Below are 20727 nucleotides of genomic sequence, written 5' to 3'. Positions count from 1 at the left end.
TTGGGTTAGAGGATATTATGTAATGTTTTAAGATCTTATTTTGTAATTAGGGTTTCTATTATTGTTTTATAAATGTATAAGTTAGGTTGGTTTGTGTTCCAGCTAATTGGGGATTCTTTAAGGGAACAAAAGTCAATATTTATCATTTGCTGTTTGCTTTTTCTGGTGGAATCAAATATATTCAGTTGTCTCACTTAAAAAAAGGCACCACTGAACGGAGGATATAAGAGAAGCTAAGGGAATGGTGAGACAGTACTGGGGGAGGAGAGAGTGGCATTTTTCTGCCCTTTATTGGAGAAACACCTATTTCCTTACCCCACCAGACCAATCCAGACTAATGGGTCATGAGTCCCTACCAGGAAATGGAGATGAATTCGGTAAGATCACTGGTATAAGGGCTGGTGCAGTCTGGAACTCTTCCTTCAACCAGCAGATGGTGTAGGTTGTTCTCGGGCTCGACTCCCCTTGACACAGTCCATGGCCTGTATCCCATGCGGTCGAGTCCCTTGGCTGGTGTTTCTCACAGGGTTTGGGTCATGGTTCTTGCCTTGGCTGAGCTCAGAGAGTTTTACATTCCTTCAAAGCCCTGAGCCTTAGCCCACGAGCATGTGTTCAGTCCTTTCAGGGGCTTCTGACAGTGGGAAGGTGAGGATATTTTGGAATCCACTTTGAATCAAAATTTTTGGGAAGTTCTGTTCAGGTTATTTATATTCCGCTAATATCTATAAAGAGACTAAGAAGCACTTTTGTAACCTATGGAACTTTGTAAGTCTAAGTGCTTTGAAAATGAGCCCCATAGCGGGTTACGTAAAATAAAAAAAAAAAATATATATATATATATCCCAGTGTGCCCCTCCCCCATGTCCATGCAGCAGCTAAACAAAAAAGGCTATTCAACTTTATTCTCTTATCTAGTGCGGTTTAGTTTTACAATTTATATACTGCTAAAACCAAAATTGGTTCGAAGCAGTTTACAGAAAATAGTCTAATCTTTACATCATAAAAGAAAAAAATGTTAGAGAAAAACAGAGAAAAGTTTAAACAGACATAGTCAAAAAGTTCTTAAAAAGGGAAATAAATTCTGGAGGTGGGGTGAACTGAGTAGAGTAGTGGGGAACATAAGCCGTACTTGGTCAGACCAGTGGTCCATCTAGCCTAGTCTCCTCTTTTTCAAACAGTGACCAAGCCAGGTCACAAGTACCTCACAGAAACCCAAATCGTAGAACCCCAAAGAATAACAAGATTCTGGAATCCTAAAGAGTGACAAGATTCCATGCAGAATCTCAGAGCAGCAACATTCCATATTACAAATCCCAGGGCAAGCAGTTGCTTCCCATGTCTGTCTCAATAACATAAGTACATAAGTACATAAGTAGTGCCATACTGGGAAAGACCAAAGGTCCATCTAGCCCAGCATCCTGTCACCGACAGTGGCCAATCCAGGTCAAGGGCACCTGGCACGCTCCCCAAACGTAAAAACATTCCAGACAAGTTATACCTAAAAATGCGGAATTTTTCCAAGTCCATTTAATAGTGGTCTATGGACTTGTCCTTTAGGAATCTATCTAACCCCTTTTTAAACTCCGTCAAGCTAACCGCCCGTACCACGTTCTCCGGTAATGAATTCCAGAGTCTAATTACACGTTGGGTGAAGAAAAATTTTCTCCGATTCGTTTTAAATTTACCACACTGTAGCTTCAACTCATGCCCTCTAGTCCTAGTATTTTTGGATAGCGTGAACAGTCGCTTCACGTCCACCCGATCCATTCCACTCATTATTTTATACACTTCTATCATATCTCCCCTCAGCCGTCTCTTCTCCAAGCTGAAAAGCCCTAGCCTTCTCAGCCTCTCTTCATAGGAAAGTCGTCCCATCCCCACTATCATTTTCGTCGCCCTTCGCTGTACCTTTTCCAATTCTACTATATCTTTTTTGAGATACGGAGACCAGTACTGAACACAATACTCCAGGTGCGGTCGCACCATGGAGCGATACAACGGCATTATAACGTCCGCACACCTGGACTCCATACCCTTCCTAATAACACCAACATTCTATTCGCTTTCCTAGCCGCAGCAGCACACTGAGCAGAAGGTTTCAGCGTATCATCGACGACGACACCAGATCCCTTTCTTGATCCGTAACTCCTAACGCGGAACCTTGCAAGACGTAGCTATATTCGGGTTCCTCTTACCCACATGCATCACTTTGCACTTGTCAACATTGAACTTCATCTGCCACTTGCACGCCCATTCTCCCAGTCTCGCAAGGTCCTCCTGTAATCGTTCACATTCCTCCTGCGACTTGATGACCCTGAATAATTTTGTGTCATCGGCGAATTTAATTACCTCACTAGTTATTCCCATCTCTAGGTCATTTATAAATACATTAAAAAGCAACGGACCCAGCACAGACCCCTGCGGGACCCCACTAACTACCCTCCTCCACTGAGAATACTGGCCACGCAATCCTACTCTCTGCTTCCTATCTTTCAACCAGTTCTTAATCCATAATAATACCCTACCTCCGATTCCATGACTCTGCAATTTCTTCAGGAGTCTTTCGTGCGGCACTTTGTTAAACGCCTTCTGAAAATCCAGATATACAATATCAACCGGCTCCCCATTGTCCACATGTTTGCTTACCCCCTCAAAAAAATGCATTAGATTGGTGAGGCAAGACTTCCCTTCACTAAATCCGTGCTGACTTTGTCTCATCAGTCCATGTTTTTGTATATGCTCTGCAATTTTATTCTTAATAATAGCCTCCACCATCTTGCCCGGCACCGACGTCAGACTCACCGGTCTATAATTTCCCGGATCTCCTCTGGAACCTTTCTTAAAAATCGGAGTAACATTGGCTACCCTCCAGTCTTCCGGTATTACACTCGATTTTAGGGACAGATTGCATATTTCTAACAGTAGCTCCGCAAGTTCATTTTTTAGTTCTATTAATACTCTGGGATGAATACCATCAGGTCCCGGTGGGACTATGGACTTTTTCTCTAGGAGTTTGTCCAAACCTTTTTTAAAATCCAGATATGCTAACCGCTGTTACCACATTCTCTGGCAAAGAGTTCCAGAGCTTATTTCCTCCCTTTTTGTTTTAAAAGTATTTCCATGTAAGTTTCTCGAGTGTCCCCTAGTCTTTGTACTTTTGGAATGAGTAAAAAATCGATTTACTAATACTTATTCTACACCATTCAGGATTTTGTAGATCTTAATCATTTCTCTCCTCAACTGTCTCTCATCCAAGCTGAGGAGTAGTATTCAGCCTTCAGCAGACAACATGCAAATCTGGTAACCTTCTAGTAAAGTTTCCATGGGTCCCATGTGTGGAAGGGTGGCGCAGTCTGTCAGCCTGTAGCATTAGGGTTGCCAGTGGGGCACCAGTGTGGTCTGTGGCAGCTAGCAGCTGAGCACTTTACTGGCTCCTACTGCCCCTGGTGGGGCAAACTCAGTTTCAACTTCCCAGAAGGGGAATCTTGCATGGACAGGCCCTCTTTTGATGTGGCAGTGCCACCTGTTGTTCTCCTGCCTTTGGCAGGAACTGTACTATTTTGCCTTGCTCCCATCACAGCAGAGAGCTTCATGGTGGGAGCCGTGCAGCCGAGGGGCACTTGTATTATCTAGTTCAGGTAGCAGTGACTGGGGAGCCACTTGAAGCCAGAAGGGCTGTCGGCCATTACTGAGTGCTTCAAGCAGATCTTGGTGTGTGTGTTTGGGGGGGAGGGGGGGATGTGCTTTCCCAAAGTTCGAGAGCTCTGCCTTCTGTTTATACACAGGTCCCCTTCCTCAGCTTCACACCCCGGGGGCCCTGGCCTGCAGCTCAGCAAGTCCTCTGACCCAGATTGGATCCTAATCCTCCCAGTGTCCCCAGCAAGAGACTAGAAGAGGTCACCTTCAAGGGCTTGGTGTGGGATGGAGCCTCCCCAGAGCCAGAGGGCCTCTCTCCAGACAAGTTGTCCAATTGTTCAGATGTAAGGAGCTCCGTCAGCTTACCAATTCAGTGATTTGTATCCCTGCAGATCTTATCAGCAACTCAAGCCAGAGCCCTCTGAAGACCCCATCCTGGAAGGGCTCAAGAGACTGTCTAAGGCCTTCATGCTCTATAGGGCTATGTCCCAGATGGTTCTGGTTGTTGATTCTGAGGAAAAGCTAAAATGTAAATTCCAGGGTGTGGGGCTCTTGGGCAGGCTATACCAGCTCCCACCTGAGGAGCTTGACCAAGTTTTGGCTTCCAAAGGTAGATGCCCATTCCATTAAAAGGGGGCTGGACCCTAAAGTGTGCCCATGACAAGCAGATGGAGCAACTGAAGCATGCCTTCCATTCCGTGGTGGTTGGGGTCCAGGCCACTGTCTGTGGAGCAACTGAAGCATGCCTTCCATTCCGTGGTGGTTGGGGTCCAGGCCACTGTCTGTGTGGTCTATGTGCCTTGTGCCCTCTTACTGTAGGGTGTAATAGTTGGTGGAGTCCCTGGAGGTGATGTGGCTAGTCTGGTGCAGCCTTGCTGGCAGATGTACTCTGACCTAGTCTGCATTTGTCCTTAGATGGTTATCAGTGGTGGTGGAAACTGGCTACAGCATTGGGTGGTTGCTTCAGACTTGAAGACATTCTTGAGTAACAGGATTTGGAAAAATTGGTGAAGGCTAGGCTACAGCAGCTCCTGGAGGACCCACCCACAAATGGTTTCTATAGGGGAAGATCTCAAAAGACAGGGGCTGGTATCGCCTCGGCAGGAGGTCCTGAAGTCCCCTGGTCCAGAAAAGGTAGCCCTTTTGGGGGGGGGGGGGGGGGGGGGGCTTGGAAGGTAAGGAGTCTGGACTCTTGTCCTCCTCAGTAACTGTGAAAGGTCCCCATTGAAGGTCAGCTGGGTGCCTTGGAGGCACTACATAGTAACATAGTAGATGACGGCAGAAAAAGACCTGCATGGTCCATCCAGTCTGCCCAACAAGATAAACTCATATGTGTATACCTTACCTTGATTTGTACCTGCCTTTTTCAGGGCACAGACCGTACAAGTCTGCCCAGCAGTATTTCCCGCCTCCCAACCACCAGTCCCACCTCCCATCATCGGCTCTGGCACAGACCGTATAAGTCTGCCCTCCACTATCCTCGCCTCCCAACCACCAACCTCTCATCCCCCACCTGCTCCGCCACCCAATTTTGGCTAAGCTTCTGATGGGTGGCAGACTCTGCCTTTTCAGCACAAGTGTGCCTCATTTCTGAGCAAGTCTGTCTTGTAGGTGGTATATCAGAGGTACACTTTGGAGTTTGCCGAACCTGTTTCCAGTGCCTTTATGGCATCCCCCTGCCACTCAGAGAGAGAGGCAGTAGAGAGCTGGTTCCTGAATGTGAACAGGGTCAAGGACTTTATTCTGTCTGTTTCATAGTACCCTTTTCAATTCTCCTTTTTCTCGCGGTTAAGTTTCTTGTCGGGGTTGATTTATGTGTTTTTGTAGTTTTTGCCCTTGACTTTTCTAGGGCTTTTCTCCCATACCCTAGTAACGGGACATAACACTCCGTCACACACATTCATGGTTCTCTGACAGCTACTAAATCCAAGTCAATCACATCCTCTAGATCCACAGCCTTATTTCCCATGCTACAGGCATTAGCATATACAGTTTTCCACTCGTTGCCCTCTTTCCCATTTCTGTACAAGTATTTAATGGACTTTGTTCACGCCTTCCCTGCTTATCCTATCCCTTAAGCCAGTGTTTCAGAACACTAAATGTTTGTGGAGAAACTAATTCCACTGCAGCAGTGGCAGCAAAAACTGGTTATGTTTTCCTTATCAGCATGTACAGTGCTCAGAGGAGCAATGGAGGGGTTAATGTTTATTATTATTCAGCCTTTGTGGTTGACACACCTTATCAAAGTTTGAGTGGACTCTGAAAGAGGTTTCTGTTTTCTGCACATATATTCTGGTTGGTTGCTTTTTTATATAGTTCTGTTTTGTGTACTAACCAAAAATCATACTCTATTCAGACTGGAAGCATCTGTAGAGAGCTCTGAGATCCAAAAGTATACCTTTTAAAATCCAGAACTTGTAATTCTCAGATCTGTATCCTTCCCAGAAGCTGCTATTACAAAAGCTGATAGGTGACGTGACATATTAAACCAAATGCCACCACATTGACACACTGCCACCACATTGCACAGGGACAGAAATGAGCACTTAAATAAATAGATTGGGTTTGGATTTGAATTTGAAATTTTCTGGCTTTTCCAAATAAGAGCTAAAGGAAAGTTGCATTCAAATTCATTTAGGTGTTTTCCTGCTCCAGAAAGTTGTCTGCTTTGTATCTGAGGCAATGGCGACATTACTTAACTAGGGTCACCAGGTGGGTTTGAGCCCCGACACCCCCTCCCCTTTCTGATTACCAGGCTCTTCCTTCTCCTTCAGGCCACATCCAAAGTACTTTTCTTTGTCTGTGTGCTTAACCTTCTGCCCACTGTAGTGCTAATAGGCATGAAACTGACTGACTTCACTTTCACCTTTATTTTCAAATTACTGTGGCAGCACTGTGTGAAAAGAGGCCAGCAGCTCAGCTGTTCACTGGATCCCATGATGGTGAGGCAGTACTGAAAGTTAACATAGGACTGCATTACCAGTAAGTTTCAATTCTAGTGGCCTCTAGTGAAGATCTTAAACCAGTGGCATATATTCCAATATATGGCCCACCCTTTCAGAAAGGGCCTCCAAAGTGGGGGAATCCCCTTCAGAATATTTAGGAACAGCTGCAAGTGGGTCACCACCTTTCAAGGGCCCCCTAGAAATACGATTTGTGTCAATCACACATTTCTAGAAAAGCTGCAGTGATCTGGTGAGTTGATGCAGACTATTTTTATTCCTGGGGAAATTCATGTACAATTATACTGTGGCACGGAATTTGCTTGCATAGACCTGGAAATAAGAGCAAAGCAATAGCCCACATGTGACCTGGAGGAAGAGGCTGTAGTATTGCAAGCCAACATGTAAAAGGCAGCGAGGTGGGTTTGAGCCTAAGGATTTTGGAAGGAGAGAGGGAGGGAACTGTAGGGTAAGAGTTGAGTGCTGGGGGATGGCTGTGATTGTTAGAGGGGAGAAATGGGAGAAGCTGGGCCTGAAGTCATGAAATACTGTGTTTTGAGGAAAGGGGCCTTAAAATCGAGCAGCATGTGTGCAATTTTACAGGAAGTGGTCTGGTAACCAGGGAAGCCAAGGTTTGAATCACTGACTGTCTCCTTGTGACCTTGTGCAAGTCACATTATCTCCATTGCTTGCTTCAGGTACCCATATAGGTTGTAAACTCTTTGGTGTAGCGGCATATTCTGTGGTACAACCAAAGCAGTTTATATATTCTGTGTAGATATTTTCTCTGTCCGTACTGGGCTCACAAGCTGGATATTTTTTGGTACCCTGGGCAATGGAGAGTTAAGTGACTTGCCCAGTCACTGGGAGTTAAATCCAGTTTACCAGGTTCTCAGCCCACTGCACTCACCATTAGGCTGCAGCTTCTCCTCCCAGTCATCCTGTAGTAGCACCACCTAGTTGCTGAATTCAGGACCCATGAGTACAAGACTCAGGAGGAGTCCTAATGTGGAAGGTTGTCGCTAAAATGGTTAGACTAAATGAGTTGGGAGGGCATACGCCAAGCACCCTCACTGTCCATCTTCAAATCTCTACTCAAAACCCACCTCTTCAATGTTGCTTTCGGAACCTAACATTGTACCTAGTAACCTAGACTGCTCCAACTATTGATTGTCTACTCCAATTATTGCTTGGCTGCTCTCCTTGTCCGTCTTGTCCTCTAGATTGTAAGCTCCTTCGAGCAGGGACCGTCATTCTTTGTTTATTGTACAGCGCTGCATAACCCTAGTAGCGCTCTATAAATGTCAAATAGTAGAAGTAGTAGTAGGGCATGGTAGAAGGCTCTGACCTTGAGAGGTACCCAAAATGGTACTCTCCCTCTGGCCAATCTCTGTGTAGTCTGACATATTGCTCTGTCTCTCTCTCCTCTCCTGCTGGTGGTCAAAGCGTCCTTTGCATCGCAGCAAAACCTTCTCTCAGCTGCGTCCTGCCTCGAGGAAACAGAAATTGCTTCATAGAGGGCAGGATGAGGCTGAGGGAAGGCCTCCAGGGCTGCCAAAGCAGCCTGCTTACATTGCTGCTGCAGCCTAGAGAAAGCTTTGACTGCTGGCAGAAGAGAAGGGAGAGACGGGAAAGGGGGCAAGGAGAGACGCTGGTCACAAGAGGACAAAGGGTAGTAGGTGCTGGTATTGGGGGGGGGGGCAAGGCCAAGGAGAGAGGGGTAGGTGCTGGCCATTGGGAGGGGGCAAGGAGAGGCATGAGATTATGCACTGGTGGGTGGTAGGTTGGAGGGGGGGGCACCAGAAATCCTAGCACTAGAACTGTGAGAGATGGATGTAAAACGCTGGGTGGGGGCACTCATGCTGCCCAGGCCGTCTAACAGCAGCCCAGCTTACCAGTGTGAACAGCTGCACAGCACCTCTGGAAGAGGAAACATAAAGTCCTGGGTCCCCACCTTGTGCTGGTGGAGTCTTACTACTCTTTGGGATTCTGTCAGATACTGAGACATGGATTGGCCACTGTTGGAAACGGGATACTGAGTTAGATGGGCCATCAGTCTGACCCAGTATGGCAGTTCTTATGTTTTGAACATTTAAATGACCCAAGTTGTAAGACTTGGCTTAAACAGTAAAGCCCCTATTTACTGCCGCTTGGTGTGTGTGCAGTAACACCATTAGTACACAGGATCCTATGCATTTTAATGTTGACAAGTGGGCTTGTGTCGGGCACAGAATTGGGTGGCATTGCATGTCACCAGGACAGCTCAAACCTAAGCGTAAATGCACAGTCTCTTTAACTTCGCCAGACAGATGTGAAAACACAGCTCTCTGGATTCTTATAAAGAGGTGTAACCTCTGTGCATTATTCAACATTGCTTTCATCATACACTCCTTAAATGTTTTGTTTTTTTCCTTTTGGTTCTTGTGGTATGTTCTGACCAAAGTCAGGGTTTTACCCCACCCACAGCATAGAAGAGAGATCCAGAAATTTGATATCGACAGTAAATGTTTGATCTGCCTTTTCTTCCACCACAGTCCAAACTGACTGTAAGCATTGTGGTCATGCCTCTCTGTGGGCCATAAAACACCACCTTAATTGACCTCAAAATCATAAGGCAGGCTGCAGGTTGTCTGTAAAGGACTTTCTCTGTGCAGATGGCTAGATTTTCATCAGTGGCTGTTCTTACCTCCCTATGCAGTGACTTCAAAGGATCTGTCAAAGTCCTGAGAAGCTCCTTGAAGGTTACCAGGATAAAGCAAAAGCCTGAAATGAAGGTATCCCTTGTGATCCCTTCAAAAGCACAGGATAAATGCAAACAGAAGGCTCTAAGGTGTGGCCCCAAGTGCTGAAACATCGGTACTAAACTGTGCTGCAGCCATTGGTTTTCTTAGAAAGTTGACATGAGCTACAGGTACAAGTAGTGCAACGGATGCTACACAGGAGTATGTACAGAAGCAGCAGCTGTTTATGCTGGCTCTGTCTCCCTGCTGGCTAAGTACTGCCCCAGAAAGGGGGTTGGGGGGAGGTGGCAAATTTCTTGGGCAGAAGGGTAAAGTTTCTGGCTTTGTGGGGAAGTTGACAAGCAAGAGCAGTAGAGCTCTCAGCTACTTGGTTTCTGGGTCTTAGCAAGCAGCATGTGCCTGGGACTCAGGAGCATGTGTAGTGCAGCTGATCTTTTCAGCCACAGGCCTCTTGATTACTTCAGAAAGGAAGTCTACCAGTAGAGAGGATTAGTGCCACAGGCCTCTTTGGCAAATATTAAATTGCTTAACAGTTGGGGTTAGTGATGTACTAAGCATTTTCTCAGACACTTCTGCTCCTAAACTACTGTCTGCTCTTCCATCCTTTGTTGTTGTCCAAATTTCAGTCTGTTCTAGGGTTTGAAATGTACATTTCAAGGACTTTGTTGTTACTGAGAGCCAGGTAGCCCGGTTCACACTCTGTAAATAGTCATTCTTAACCATCCCATTCTGCCATGTAAAATTGCTGTACCAAATAGAACACTGTACTGCTGGATAGTGTGTGTAGGATTACTAGGTAGTCTGTTTATATTTCACTGTATGAGTGCAGGATCCCTTTTCAGAGGATTTCTAGGAAACCGTTGGGTTCTCTTCCAGCCTTGTATATTGGTGGCACCACCTGTTCCTCAAGCTTCTAGTGTTCTTTCAATTTTTGCACTTACACAAAACACCTATATCCATAGCTTTTGAATTTTTACACATCCAAAAATGACGTGATATGAAATGTATGTTGCTGCTCTATAGCGATGGGTATTTTTAAAAATATGAAGTTCTTGTCTCTTCCCAACTGTATGGACGTCTGATGATGGCTGTATTAATTTTTTGACTTTTGTTTTTTACCTTGTCTTTCCAGGGGATGTTCTCTTCCAGATGGCTGAAGTTCATCGGCAGATTCAGAATCAGTTAGAAGAGATGGTGAGTGTTGAGTTCTTTTATTTGTATGCCACAGTCTCTGATGTCAGATTTTGTCCTTCTAATAGCTTGGGATGATAATAGACTAACTTAGTCTCTAGAATGTTCTATTCTGTTCTCTCCACTTCTTGTAGGTGACTTTTATCTCCCTCCTGAGGCTTCCTTCTCTTTCCTTTTATTAGCATCTAGTTTGAATCTTGTTTGACATTTACTTTCCCGACTTACAAAGCTGGTAACATTTTAGATTTGTTTTTTCTACCCTTACTCTTTCTATTTCTGTCTTTTCACTCTGTTCCTGTTCCTTGGTCGGATCGTTACTCGGTCATGTTCTCTTTGGCCATACCAGCTCCTCCCTCTCTCCACCGCTTCCTCGTTCTTCTAGATCCCTCTGCGATCATGCCCTTTCAGCTCTTTCTTCTGTGACCCTTCAAGTTTATTTACCATCTCCCTCTTTCTTTGGACTCCCGCATCATCTCTTTTGATCATTTACTTCATTCTGTCCTTGATGACAAAACTCCCGCTCACCTTCATTCCGCACCCTGGTTTTCTTCTGCTCTTCGCTCTCTGCATTCTCTTTTGCGCATCTGAAAGGTACTGGCTTAAAAAGCATAACTCCCTCAGCGCATTCATTTTTTAATTGTCGCTACTGTGAATAACGGTGCACTCAGCGAAATCTGCGTATTTTGCTGACAAAATTGCTCGTGCTTGGAACCAGCCTCAGACATTGTTCATAAGTATTGCCATACTGGGAAAGACCAAAGGTCCATCAAGCCCAGCAGTGGCCAATCCAGGTCACAAACACCTGGCAAGGTCCCAAAAAAGTACTTCATGATATTTCTCCTGCCTCCACCATTGCCCCTGATTGTGACCCTTCTGTTCCAACGATTTAAAAAGAAAACAAGTTTTCTTATCTGATTATTTTGTTGGATGTCACAATCCAAATTATTCAGGAATGATGCTTCCAAAGCCTACCGCAGCAGTCTAAACAAAGTGTTCAAAGCGTTGGAACATCGCAACACTCCTGAAGCAGGCACATTGGCGCCAAAACACAGCTGCTGTGTCGAGTCACTTGATGATCTTTAATAAGGACTTTTTATTGTATATACGTCCTCCTTGGTTATTGAAAGGGCCAGATCATCGTACTCCTGTTTTTGCTGCACTACTTTGACGTAGGAATTAAGAGTTCCTCCACTTTTTGCAGCTGCTTCTCGTTATCGCTAAACTCATCAGCATCTGCTTGGCAAACTAAAACTTAACTTCGTTCTGTACTTCTTCCTTCTTCCCCATCTTCCTCTTCTTCTGCCCATTTCTCCCCATTGTTATCTCCCACCTCTTCATCTATCTGTCCTTCATCCTGGTCTTCCTTCAACCTACCCACCGCATCCTCCCTTTCTCATACCCTTTGCTCCCTCAATTGTTCTTCATCCTCGGCAGACCCATGTCCAGCAGGGTTAGTCAAATGCCTCAGCTCTGTAATTATTCCACTTCTTCCTTTACTCTGTCTCTCAATACAGGTACTTTCCAGCCTTATGGAAACATGCGGCTGTAGGCCTATTACTCATGAAGCCTCATCTCAATCCCTCCACTGTCAAATTTCCGCCCTATTTCTCATTTGCCTTTCTTTGCCAAAATCCTTGAAAAACTGGTTCACAACTCATTCAACACTGAATCGAGCAATATCCTTCATCATTTCAGGCAGGCTTCAGACCAAATCATAGTAGTGAAACGCTTCTGCTTTCTGTTTGACCTTATTCGTACTTCACTTAATCAACATCACTCAGTGATTATAGTTTCCTTAGATCTGTCTTCAGCGGTTGCATTCCATCAGGTATATCTGACATTGTCCTTTCCTGGTTTTCTAGTTATCTTTCTGATTGCTCTTACCTTCTTTCATTTCACAATGAGTCTACAGATTCTCTTCCACTTCTTTCTGGAGTTCCTCAAAGCTCTATACTGTCACCAGCTCTCTAATATTTTTCTAGCCATTCAAACTGTTCTTGCACTCCATTCTGCTATGCAGATGATATTCAAATTTTCATCACTCAAATACAATCTTTTGTTTTTTAAAACTGCTAAGTGTGAAACAATCCTTCTTCCCTCCCCCCCCCCCCCCCCCCCCTTCACCATCCCTTAGTACCGGCTCCTTCTCTAGATGGCACTATATCCTTCAAGGATTCAATTAAGATTCTAGGTGTTAACATTTTTTTTTTTCAACTCTAACTTTTAAACCTCATTTCGATTCAGTTTTTTGTGCATCCTTCTTTGCTCTCCATCGTCTTAGGGCTGTCTGCTCTATTCTTCCTGCTTCGCTATTACACCTGCTTATTCATTCATGCACTGGTTGTATCCCGTTTGGACTGTTGTAACCCCTTTTTGCAGGTTACCTTTACAAAACGTGGAGCATCTTTTTTTTTTTTTTTTTTTTTAATCTTTTTATTCTTTTTCAACATTAACAAATATGTGCTTCTATATAGCATTTGATACACAACAGTTATATAACAATATCAGCTTAACTATCTTCAACTCATTCAATCAACAGCAGTTAAACTACTCCACAACGTTTGATCATGTCACTCCTCTTCTGATTCTTCCCGTTTCAGTCTGAATAAAATGTAATTCTTTTATTGGTCTTATAAATCCAGGTCCCCTTCTGCCTCTCTCTGTCTTAACAAGGTTCTATTCCATATTCTCTTCAATGCTGCATTCGGCACCTAACTCTTACCATTCACTAAATCCAGACTGCCCCAATTTGACCGCCCCTATCGGACTGTCCTTTCACTTGTCTCTTAGATTGTAAGCTCCTTGAGCAGGGACCGTCCCTCTATGTTAAATTGTACAGCGCTGCGTAACCCTAGTAACGCTTTAGAAATGTTAAGTAGTAGTAGTAGTAGTTTTGTTGCCTTAGATCAGCAGATGATAATCTTCTTTCCTTACCACCACCTTCTCTCATTCGTCGTATTAGTACTCAAGATTCTGCCTGGAATGAGCTTCCATGTCATGTCCAGGATCAACCAACTATTGCAACCTTCAGACTAGCATTAAAAGCTCACCTTTTCAGAATTGCATTTGCCATTCCATCATAACTGTGCTGTTTACTTTGCTATTTGGATTTCCTGCCCTTTTTTTTCTTTCCCCTCCATCACCCCAAGGTTTGCTTTTCCATCCTTCTATCCTCCTTTTTTCTCTTTTCTGCTTTATCATAGACTTTATCTTTGTTTTTTTAATTGTTTTTGTGAACCGCAGTGAAGCCTATCTTCTCTAGTATAACTGAATTAGTGACCAAGCAAATAGATTTGTTTGAATCTGAATAAAAATCAGTTTCTGTTGGCACAGTTCTGCAGTCCCCCGTTGTCTGCCTTTCCCTGCCAATTGCTCTCTCATATGTATTTCCATATGTTCTCCTTTCTGGTCTTCAGCAGACAGCTACATAAGAACATGAGTAGCCAAACTGGGTTAGACCAATGGTTCATCTAGCCCAGTATCCTGCCTCCAACAGTGGCCAATCCAGGTCACAAGTACCTGGCAGAAACCCAAATCATGGCAACATTCCATACTACAAATCCCAGGGCAAGCAGTTGCTTCCCATGTCTGTCTCAATAGCAGACTATGGACTTTTCCTCCAGGAACTTGGCCAAACCTTTTTTAAACCCAGATGCGCTAACCGCTGTTACCACATCCTCTGGCAAAGAGTTCCAGAGCTTAACTGTGTGTTGAGTGGAAAAAATATTTCCTCCTATTTGCTTTAAAAGTGTTTCCTTGTACTCGAGTGTCCTCTAAGGTTTAAATCTTCTGTATGTTTGACTTTTTGTTTGCCCATCTTCTGTTTTTGATGTCTGCATTTCATTTCATTAGATATTTAGTCCCTCTTTACAAGCAGCTGAAGGCAGGGTACAACAAAATACATTCATAAAATAGTACCTAATTGATGCTGAGAAATGTTTTATTTTGATTATCTGCTTGATGTCTGTAATACATAGCCCAATGCATAGCAAATGTTCAATGTGCATTTCTTTTCCAGTTAAAGAGTTTTCACAATGAACTTCTTATACAAATTGAGCAGAAAGTGGAATTGGATGCCAGATATCTAAGTGTAAGTAATACACATTTGTGCTGCTTGATTCTTAGTCGCAAACTGTTCCAAAGTATCAGATCATAGGAAAATTTCCAGCGCACAGGTGTTGCACTATAACAGAACAGCTTACCTGCTCCAGTGTCTGGCAGCCTCTGAATTTTAGTTTAATTCTAAGCCGTTTGCATGGTTTTTCAGCCAGGGCAGAATCCTGTGGCTAACCTTAGAACAAATGTCGTCATTTTTTTCTACATAGGCTGCATTGAAGAAATATCAAACGGAGCAGAGGAACAAGGGGGATGCACTTGAAAAGTGTCAAGTGGAACTTAAGAAACTACGGAAAAAGAGCCAAGGGAGCAAGAACCCTCAGAAGTATTCTGACAAGGAGATGCAGGTGAGGCTCTGGAGCCCCAGGAGGCCAGTGGTGCTGTAGCAACTCCAAGTAGGGTTTGCTAAATCTGACACTGGAAACAAACCTATTTGAATATGTACCATGAATGAGTAACCTGGTATTTTAAAGTCTAAGCATTTCTTAAAACTGCAAGAATGTATGCCAAGCTGTAACTTGTCAAACGGATATGGGAAAAACTGTTTAAAGATCCTTAGTATAGTGCAGGATCTCTATGGGTGAAAAGGAGCTGGCTGGTGCTCGGACGCCGAAGAGGCCGTCCGAGCTCAGCCCAGGGGTTTTAAACCCCTCTCTTTGTGCCAGCCCCTCACAGCGGGGAGTACCTGCGAGGTGGGGTCCTGACCTCTCCCCCTTCGCTCGCTCCCCGCTGCTTAGGGCATGCGTGCCCATCGGTGCACGGCGCCATGTTAATGTCGGCTCCGTGCACCGGGGGGCACTTCGCCTCGCTTGAAAAGGAGTTGAGCCTTTGAGAGGCAGAAATGTATTAGGTCAGTTCAGTAGAAGGGTGTCGCCTGTTGCTGCTTCACTGAATTAGCTCTTCTCTCAGTGGACTAACATGGTAGCTACACTGTATGGTTTATTTCAGGCTAATTTCTCTGTGCTTTGCTATCGTGTCCTATACTGAATTGATGTTTCTACTTATATTATTGTATTAAGTAAATTAGAACTCAAAAGGGCACTGTTATTTTGAAATAGTTCATGTTGTGCTAGTCTGCTGGCTCAGTGCCACTGCAGTGCCATACGGAGGACACTGGTTCAGTTTCAGACTCTTTGGCCAGTCATTACTGGGCAGGCTGAAGGAGCGGCAGGACAGAAATCTGTCATCTCCCAGTGAGGATTGCTGGGTTTTAGAAAGAGCTGTTATCTTGGAAAAGTCACTTAATCCTCCATTGCCTTGGGTACAAACTTAGGTTGTAGGCCAGTGATGGGGGCAACCTTTTGAGCTTGGTGTGTTAAAATTCGCCAAAAAACCGAGCATAACTCGGGTGGTGTGTCACTTCAAGAAAAATAACTGCTACTAGGACCGCCCCCGGGCCCCCCCACCCGAGATCGCTGCCCACCCGAGGTCGCCGGGCCCCCCTCCACCCGTTACCAGGCCCGGAACTAACCTTAAAGCCTCCTTTCACGTCGCAGCAAGCAGCAGCAGGGCAGACCTCTCCTCCTTCCTTCTGTGCTCTGCCCTCGCGGAAGTTACGTCAGGCGAGGGCAGGACACGGAAGGAAGGAGTGGCCTGCCCTGCTGCTGCTTGCTGCGACGTGAAAGGAGGCTTTAAGGTTAGTTTCCAGGAGGGAGGGCGGACCACACTGCGGCGGCACCGCGTGTCATCGAAAATGGCTAATGACACGCGTGTCATAGGTTCGCCATCAGGGTTGTAGGCTGTCTGTGGACAGGGGAATACCTAATGTACCCGAATGTAACTGGCCTTGAGCTACTACTGAAGAGGCATGAACTCAGTTCAAATGTCTTCTCTTCTCTGTATGTAAAAGGTGGTCTATAAAATAACCAAGCAGTGCTGCAGAGTATATTTTCAGTGAAGCACTTCCCTTTGTACCCCACCACTGAAGATCATTAATGCCCCGATATTCAGCCTGGATAACTCCTTTGAAAATCAACCACTTTGTTCCCATTTTAGGCTTAGCTCAGCGTGTATGTGTGTATCCCCCGGGCTGAAATTACTAGGTTGCACTTTTTTTTTTCTGGGTGGGGGAGCACTTAGAAGAATTACAGAATTGAGTCCTGTACGCCAACATTGTTACATATTGACAAGACCCGGACACCATGGAAGCCTTGAACAGAGGTTATCTGGAGCGCTGTAGATTCTTGTGTATAATCTAATTTCCCTGATTTTCTAAATGGAATTGGGGACATTTTTGTCAGCACTAACATCAAATGAACTACAGAAGAAAATTGAGGTTTTTTTTTTTTTTTTTTTTAACTAAAACTAGTAATTTGAGGTACATGCTGACTCTGACCCTTAAACTGTACTTGCATCGGTGGTGATTGCCTGCAAATGATCTTCCTTTTTACGAACAGTCATTTCTATGAGCTGTGGACTGTGAGGTTTATATTCACTTTCCATTATCTTGATCAGTCATCACACTTCATCAGGTTCCTTGGATTGCATTGGTGTAAACCGCTCGGTATGGGTCTCAAATGTTGGCTATGTGGAGAGGGACATACTGAGTATTGAAGGTGAGGGAATAGGCATAGAGACAGCCTCTTGCTGTGCTGACCAGTTAGAGTCACAGCCTAATGGTTATTTTTTTATTTTTGTTACATTTGTACCCTGCGCTTTCCCACTCATGGTAGGCTCAATGCGGCTTACATGGGGCAATGGAGGGTTAAGTGACTTGCCCAGAGTCACAAGGAGCTGCCTGTGCCTCAAGTGGGAATCGAACTCAGTTCCTCAGTTCCCCAGGACCAAAGTCCACCACCCTAACCACTAGGCCACTCCTCCACAGTGACCTCAGAACTTTGTATGTGCAGATCATAAATCTGCTTAAATTTATTTAAAATATGATATCCCACCTATTGCATCTCTAAGCAGGTTATAGTGATCAATTGAAATAATTCAAACAAAACACAAAAAATCGGATTCCTCCTATGATTATAAACCGTGGAACGGAACAACTCCTTTAGTTGCATTTACAAACGATGATGCACTTTGCCTCTGTCTAGAAACAGCTTGCAAACTGCAGACTTTACCCAGAGCAGCAGCAGCCACATGGTTAAGCTCTGGAAGAAGTCAGCTGTTCTGTGAATCATCTGTGTGGGCAACACCTCTTAATCTGTTTAATGTGTGGGGGTGGGGCTCCTTCTTCTCTGCAGCAGAGCAGGAATGACTGTTTCAACTTGCTATCAGTCTGATCCTCTTCCCCCCATCTAGAAATCAATGGAAGCTGGTACAGAATGCACTCTCAGTTCCACCTCCCTTGTGTAGCTTTCTGCATTGTACTCGGAGCAGATGACTCACTGAAAAACTGAACTCTGACCAAGGGGCTGATGTTGCTGTCAGTTAGCACCGGACTAGCACACGCTTTGAATGTGTACAGTATGTTCAGAGGGCTTTAGCGTATGTGTGCCAAATTTTATTTAAATATACTTGAATGTTAATGAGGTCACTTGGTATTCCCTTCCAATGCTCGGAGAATAGCACAGAAACAAATGCTGGCAGCTTGGGGGGGTGGCAAAGGTTTTGAAAAGAAGATTTCTTCAGAATTTCTTTTGTTAAACTAGCACGGGCTGTGTCCTGTATGAGGATTTTTCACATTTTTTCCTGGGTGCAGTATAATTAAGTCCTCCGATTTGAGGTTGTACCTAATAAACACTGATAAAACACCCCAGTACAAAAAGAAATGGGTATACGCAATGGAAAATCACCCTAAATATTCCCTTGGCTTGACTAGGATCTTCCACTCAGGAATCGATAGCGCAGAAAAGTTAAGTGACACAAATGCACGTGTTTGATTACTCCGGAAAACATGTTATACATATTATATATATATATATATAATATAATATAATATATATATATATATAAAACATGTTATATATATATAATGTTATACCGAATGTTCTTTTGCTAAGGTTCTATCACCCTACCAATTTCCCGTTGTCTCTTTCCATTGTTCCATTGTTCTTTTCCTTGTCCTATTCCCTAACGACACCTTGACTTCGTCTCGCTTAACTTCTCACAATGGAATCCATAACTGATTGTAACAAACTGTATTTCCATTATTTACAATGTATTGTAAGCCACACTGAGCCCGCAAATAGGTGGGAAAATGTGGGATACAAATGCAATAAATAAATAAAAAAATGTCCGATAGTACCTGTGGCACTGGGTACATAATGCGAAATAAAAGAACAAAACCAATAGATACTGAAGCCCCTAGAAAATAACACATGAATTTGCAGTTTATAAATACCTAGGACTAGAAGCCCTAAGTATAACATTGTCCAGCAACATTTTCTATATTAAGTTACTGCCTTCAGTAGCACGCCAACCTTGACTTCAAGATGTATGGTGGACCTCTAGCCTGGAATTTTCTTTCCCTTGAATGTCTCTGGAAACTTGCTTCTACAGATATGCTTTTCTATTCCATTCCAAATGAATTTCAGCTTTAGGCTTCTAATCCTAAGAGAATGCAACAACTCTCATTGGTCTCCAAGCCAGAAAAAGGAGCTGCTTGTAAGTTGTTTCCCCCCCCCCCCCCCCCCCCACCCCAAGCATATGATAGCTTCACTTTAGTGCTCTCCTTGTTGCTAAGTACAGTGGAAATTGCTGAGTTTTTGATCCCTGACCCTGGAAACTATATCTCCCTGAGATTGACCAAGGTAAAGTGCTTGCATTCTTCAAAGAGGTTTTGTGCCTCATTTCATTTGATGGTACTTTGGTAGCATTGAGTTTCTTCCTAGTTCTTTAGTGTAGCATTTCTCTTTCTTCTCTCCTGATATTTAGTCTTCCTCACAGCAGCTTTATTAATCCTTGGGAACTTTTTTAAATGTTTTTTTAATATGCAGTCTTTTAGGCTTCCTGCTTTGAGCTTCTGGCTGAGCTCGTGATGTGTAATTTTGAAGAGTTCTCATCCACCTTTATAGGGCATTAGTCAGTAACTCTTTATTTCTGTCTAAGAAAAGATTAATTTTGTGCTCATTAAGACCCATGGGAGCAGAAATTTGTGTAACCATCTCCAGAAGTGGCCCAGACGCCTCTGACAACCTTATCACTCTATATAAGCACTACCTGGCCAGCATGGTTTTTATTTACTTATTTTATATATATTTTTTTATTTAGATTTGTATGTATGTGTGTGTATATATATGCTTGAGATGTTTGTATAGTTTATTTTGGATTTAGCTCACACCTTTGCAGTAGTAGCGCCAGACAAGTTACATTCAAGTAATGTAGGTATTTCCCCGCTCCAGAGGACTTACAATCTAATTTTGGAAGGTTAAGTGGCTTGCCACTGTTGTTCATCACTCATTCAGGTGCGCTCAAGCTGTTGCATTGTAGCATTCCCATTGAGATGCTGTTAGGTCTGTGTTGCCTTTATATACAGGACACTTGCTCTTCTCACGTCCCCCTTTGAACGTGACTGTATCTTAGACCAAAAGAAGGCTACATTGTTTATGGGTTCTGCACCTGTGCTTGGTGAGGATCATGAGAAGTGAGTTCTCTTGACTTATGTTTTGAGTAATGAGAAACATAAATTACTCGTCCCAGAGTCTGTGTTCTGGGACAAATGTATTTTCCCATAATGCTTTGCAATGTTGGCATAACCTAGTGGTTAAAGCAGTAGCTGAAAGCCGGACGTTAAATCAGATTAGATTTATTAAAGCGTGCTATCACATTTGCACGTACAACTTAGTAGTGAATAGGTCCTAAGTGCATAAAATGGGACCTGTGGTAAATGTGCTACTTTAGTAAATCTAAGCCCCGCTTGATGCAGAAGAAAAGGCAGTGATCAAAGAATCTCATTGCCCACCTTAACTATACTATAACATAGAAACTGAAGTTAAAGTTGACCATGCACAGCTTTGAACTGGCAAGAAGAATTTCCCACCTACAGTCCTGTAGTTGTGTATCTGGAAGTACCTCTTGAGACTAATTTGTATCTTGTAACTGCTGCTCTGAGATGCACCTGTGGCATTTGTATACATATCTTTGCTTCCTTGTCTGTTAATCTTTCAGTCAGTGGAGATTTTGAAGGCTTGTGCTCAGTATTCTATTTTCTT

The 20727-nt window shown here is 43.9% G+C and overlaps 1 protein-coding gene across 4 annotated transcripts in view; it reads left to right on the top strand.

Annotated features, from left to right (window-relative positions):
- Positions 1-20727, top strand: part of BAIAP2 (BAR/IMD domain containing adaptor protein 2) — a 137004-nt gene that overhangs the window by 89942 nt on the left and 26335 nt on the right. For all 4 annotated transcript variants that reach the window (XM_030208593.1, XM_030208590.1, XM_030208592.1 and 1 more), the window contains 3 exons: positions 10452-10513; positions 14529-14600; positions 14836-14973. In XM_030208593.1, the coding sequence (XP_030064453.1) occupies positions 10452-10513; positions 14529-14600; positions 14836-14973 (272 nt within the window). The remainder of the gene's footprint in view (positions 1-10451; positions 10514-14528; positions 14601-14835; positions 14974-20727) is intronic.

Source organism: Microcaecilia unicolor, chromosome 6, assembly GCF_901765095.1.
Source record: "Microcaecilia unicolor chromosome 6, aMicUni1.1, whole genome shotgun sequence".
NCBI lineage: Eukaryota > Metazoa > Chordata > Amphibia > Gymnophiona > Siphonopidae > Microcaecilia > Microcaecilia unicolor.
Note: the sequence above shows the minus strand (reverse complement) of the source record. Positions and strands in the feature narration are given on the sequence as shown.